This window comes from Penaeus chinensis, chromosome 9 (assembly GCF_019202785.1).
Source record: "Penaeus chinensis breed Huanghai No. 1 chromosome 9, ASM1920278v2, whole genome shotgun sequence".
Classification (NCBI taxonomy): Eukaryota; Metazoa; Arthropoda; class Malacostraca; order Decapoda; family Penaeidae; genus Penaeus; species Penaeus chinensis.
This window is the reverse complement of record NC_061827.1, coordinates 21,085,293-21,090,292: the sequence shown is the minus strand read 5'-3', so window position 1 is coordinate 21,090,292 and position 5,000 is coordinate 21,085,293. Positions and strand designations below refer to the sequence as shown.

General features: G+C 41.1%; 1 protein-coding gene across 2 annotated transcripts in view; it reads right to left on the bottom strand.

Moving 5' to 3' along the window:
- The window catches only part of LOC125028979 (solute carrier family 22 member 6-like), a 28,683-nt gene that overhangs the window by 10,780 nt on the left and 12,903 nt on the right, over positions 1 to 5,000 (bottom strand). For both annotated transcript variants that reach the window (XM_047618661.1, XM_047618662.1), the window contains exons 9-10: positions 2,363 to 2,556; positions 1,973 to 2,133 (exon numbers count right to left, since the gene is read on the bottom strand). In XM_047618661.1, the coding sequence (XP_047474617.1) occupies positions 1,973 to 2,133; positions 2,363 to 2,556 (355 nt within the window). The remainder of the gene's footprint in view (positions 1 to 1,972; positions 2,134 to 2,362; positions 2,557 to 5,000) is intronic.

Genomic DNA, 5,000 nt, shown 5'->3' with positions numbered 1-5,000 from the left:
GTGCTTAAGCATATGCATGACAAGATATATATGTGTATGCATATTCATAAGTACATGTACAAGATATGTATGCATGTGCATTTGTAGTTGTGTATAATGTAGGAGTATGTATGAATATCATATGCATAGTAGCATATGTAAAGGTGTATGCTTGCATGAGCACGAAAATAAACATATGCGTAATACTTAGGGGATTTGCAGGTGAACTATGCACTAGGTGTACATACATATAAATGAAATCATTGTATAAAATATAATCACTCATATATGCACTTCTGATACTCAAGCCCATGCTCACGGGAGTATACCCTGGTGCAGTGAGCAGGCCCGTGCTTTGCTGCTCATAAGTCCACACTAGACAAGGCTGACCCTGCTGAAGGGGCTTATCAGTGGCATCCCGGCTTAAATACTCCCCCTCCCATCAAGATACACTTAAGCCAGTAGGTGGGGGGTAACTCGGCTGTCTACCTCTCAATTAAAAACCATGACTACACAAACAAAGCAGCGGCCCTCATGCCCTGGAGGCGAAGGCGCCCATGGTTACGGCGGCAATAAGGATCGCTCTGGAGGAGAGGGTGCTAAAAAGCTGTAGTTAAAGACAGGCCGCCCCACATTGATGAACCTTACATTATAAGGACTATGAGAACTGAATCCGACTTATTAACATCACTTGAGGAACTCTTTTTCATTAAATGGGATGTTGTAGGACTCTGTGAAGTTAGAAGACTAAGCAAAGAACAGAAAATAATAAATGATGGACACACGCTCTATTGGAGAGGTAAACCCCAGGGTAACAAGCAGGTATTATTTTGATACATGAAAAAGGGGATAGAAAGGATCTAAAAAAAACTACTGACCCATAAGCCTCCTTTCAGTTACAAACTGTTCACAATACGCATCTCTGACAGTCTGGATTCTAACCAGCCTAGAGAACAGGCAGGCTTCTGTGGTGGATTCTCAACAACAGACCACATCCACACGCTCACCCAAGTAAATGAAAAAATAAATGAATATAGGAAACCCCTGTGTATGGCATTCATCGATTACGAAAAGGCATTTGCCTCCGTACAAATACTAGCAGTACTAGAAGCTATTTGAAGACAGGGAGTAGAGGAGGTATATTGTAAGATATTGGACGATATAAACGAAGATTGACAGCAACCAACAAGCTCCACACGGAAACCGATAAAATACCATTTACGAAAGATATTAAACAAGGCGCTACCATCTCACCAAAACTGTTTACAGCTTGCCTTGAGAAAACATTCAAGAAGCTAGAATGGAATGGAGAGGGTATCAGAATAGGGATGGAGAGGATGATGCTGGGAATTATCATAAGAGATCGGATGATGGCGACGTGGATCAGGGCACAGACAAAAGTGGAAGATATACTTTGGATCAAAAAGAAGAAATGGCAATGGGCAGGCCATATCTGTCGGAGACAAGGTGACAGATGGACAAAGAAAGTAACAAACTGGGCTATAGATAACATAAAGAGGCCAAGGGCCAGACTAATGACAAGATGGCGTGACGAAATAACGAAATTTGGGGGCCAAGACTGGAAACAAAAATTGCAAGATCGACAAAAGATTGGAAAAGATTGGGAGAGCCCTACATCCTGCAAGGAATTGATTCAGGCTGCTGCTGATGATGATGTATTCATGTGTGTGTGTATGTTTATATATAGATAGATAGAGAGAGAGATAGGTAGATAGATAGATATATATGTGTGTGTGTGTGTGCATGTGTGTGTCTATGTACATATATATGTGTATATATGTATATATATATATATACATATAGATAGGCAGATAGATATAAACACATAGATATATATGTATTTGTGTATATATATATATATATTGATATAGATATATATGTATGTGTGTATATATATACATATATATGTATATATGTATGTATGCATATATATATGTATATATATACACATGCCCTTGGCACGCTACCCTACCTTCCGGAACGAGTAATTCCGCCAGGAAGAACACCCCGCCCACTGCAAAGCCGGCCCACACCAGGACTCGGCGGCCCAGCTTGGCCGTAAGGGGTGTGGTGGCCAGGATAGCGGACCCGTCCATGACGCCCGTCAGCGCCACGTACAGGAAGGGGTCGTCACTGAAAAGATCCTTAAGCTGATCGCTTCTCCCTTTTGGTTTTTTTCATGCGGTCTGACGCCGTCACTGACACCATAATACAAACTCCATCAACTGCAAACGATGTGTCGCCATTCCCAACATTGTGGTTGTAAGTGGTCATTTCACAAGGAATCAATTGTACAGTCATTCACGCACACACACATACGTGTATATATATAATTTGATTATTTAGACAGGGTAAAACTTACCTCGAAAAGTTATTAGCATTGAGTGCCACACCAAGGTATAGATTATTATGCAGGAACCAGAGGATTGCGGTGGCTATGATGATCTTGCACATGGCGGGGGTGCGGATGTAAGCCCATGTCTCTAGAAGAGCTGCCACCACTGATGATGTCTTTTGCTCTCCATCCCTGGTGCTGATCTTATCGGTGGCGGTAACCTGTGGGAAATTGAATTTTTGTTATCACTGCAAAAGGTGTGATTCATCCTTATGTAAGTAGACAATACAAAGTAGGATTACTATTTTGTGTAATCACTACAATGCTATGATTTACCTTTGCAGAGCCTAGGGGAAGTGGAATCGTTCTTTTAGGCTCCCATTTATCACAGAGCAATTTATTTCAGTCCTTGTCACAAAGCAACAAGGATTCTTTGGCCTCCAGGGTAGTGTATACTCCACTATTCCACAATGAATAGGAGTTCATTGTGACCTAGTTGTTCAGAGATTTTTGTTTTCTAATGAATATTCCATGTTCCGATCTTGGATAGTTGTTAACTTTTAGCCGACATGACTCGATGCACTCGTACACATCGCCTACGTGCGCAAGCAAATACACGGATTTGTATATATTGGGTAAATCAAACCTAGATACGGTAGTAAGTCTATCATAAATGCAATGGTAGAATGAGATCCACCAACAGTGATTGCCTAATCAACAATTCCCCTTGGGAAAGATCATTGGTCAGCCAACCCAGTATAAAGATCCAGCTACATGCTGTCAAGCCAAAAAACAATTCTGAAAATGAACAAAGTTATGTAAATGGGGTATCACAAGGATATCTTGTAAGATCCGCACACGGTAGATGCATTTAACTGCAGGGATGTTGTGATTGTCATCCTGTAACTGCAAACCAACTAACAAATATAAAAATGGTTTAGATAATAACCATCCAAGATTGGAACATGGAACATCCAAAGTTTATACTAAACGTGAAAATTGGAAAATATTCTCCACGAGATGGACAGGATGAATGTATAATCCTTAGGATTATGCAAAGAATCCTCTTTTCTGAAGGTCAAGAACATAATGGAGTAAATAGAGTAGCTCTGGTCTTAGATAAAAACATCTCAAAGTCCGTTATATCTTTTCTGGCCCAAAAACGACCGAATGCTTTTGGTCAGGATCAAAACTTGTCCTGTAAATGTTGTAGTAGAGTGGGTTTTGGCATTTCCCACTTAGACTGGTCTACATCTCTTAAGGGAGTGATTGTTGTGGGTGTGAGTGCCCACAGGTATGGTTAGGTGTTTAGAGTTGAAGTGGAGATCAATGGGAGAGCCTTGGAAGGCTCCCCAGCCGCTAAGGACTAGGCAGTCAAAGGTTTGCTACTACTGCTGCTGGTCGTCTTCGTCTGGAGAATCAGGGAATGCTTTTCTCGGTTCCAGATTCTGCGCAGTGTAAGCGCGTAGGTAACGAGGGTAGTCCACTGTCCAATGAGTGAGAACTTCAGGTTGAGGGGTCGTGCTGTTACAGGTACTCCCCCTCCAGAGAGTGAATGATATGCCATAACATTTCACTCCATGAGTTACCGGTGCCGACGCTCGGCATGGTGAAGTGATTGTGGCGTCCACCACAATGTAAACATCTTAGTAGCATATGCTTCCATTGTGGATACTGAGGACCAATAAATCGACAGCTTCTACAGCTCTCTTGATGAATTATTCTTATCATATAAAACAAGTGAAATTAGGATTTTCATGGGTAACTGATGCTAAAGTTGGCTCAGAGAGAAATGGGAACACTGTTGGGAATTAATAAATTGTGATTGGTGTAAGGAGAAGAATCTGGTCATCACAAACATCTAGTTTAATGTACACCAAAGAAGAAGATATACGTGGGTTAGTCCTGTGAGAGAGCCAGAAACCAAACTATGTTATGACCAGTTCAAGATTTCGGAGAGCAATAAAAAACTCACGAGCATATCCGGTTGCATATGCAAACTCAGATTACAATCCATTTATAATAGAATTTAGATCGTCCCTTAAAAAGTTAAAGAAAGCAAAGAGTGCCCCCAATTTTGAACTTAGTACATTACAGACCAATCAAGAGGTGCGAGAAGTTTTTTGTTAATCTACCAGAGGCTTCTAACAATGACACTGACCATCGTTTTGGTGCTGTCATTGAGAATTTCCAAACAGCAGCTGCTAAGACAATCCCAACAGTAGAAAAGAAGAATCCCTCATCAGGTTCAAAGACCTACTACGAAAACGTTAATTTTCAAAACAGAACACCATGCAATATGAACTGGTAAACAATCTTTACAAAAAGATTTAAGAAAGACAAGGGACTGTGGCTGCAGGAGAAATGTAATGAGGTTAAGAATCTCAATTGTAACCCCAAAGAGGTATTCTAGAGGATAAGAGAGATCATTGGTCAGCAATCCTTTTCGTCCTCAAATTGCATCAAGCAGCAGATGGCCGCACTCTCTACGAGACCGAGAATGTCGGCACTCATTAGGATTAGTACATTCAAGAACTTTTTGAAGATGAACAAAAGCCACCAAAAGATCTAGTCCTGGAAGCTGTCATATCTGGTCCACCAATTCCAATTCTGAAATCAGAAGTGTACTAATGAAATCTGGGAAAGCTGCAAGTCCTGACAGTGT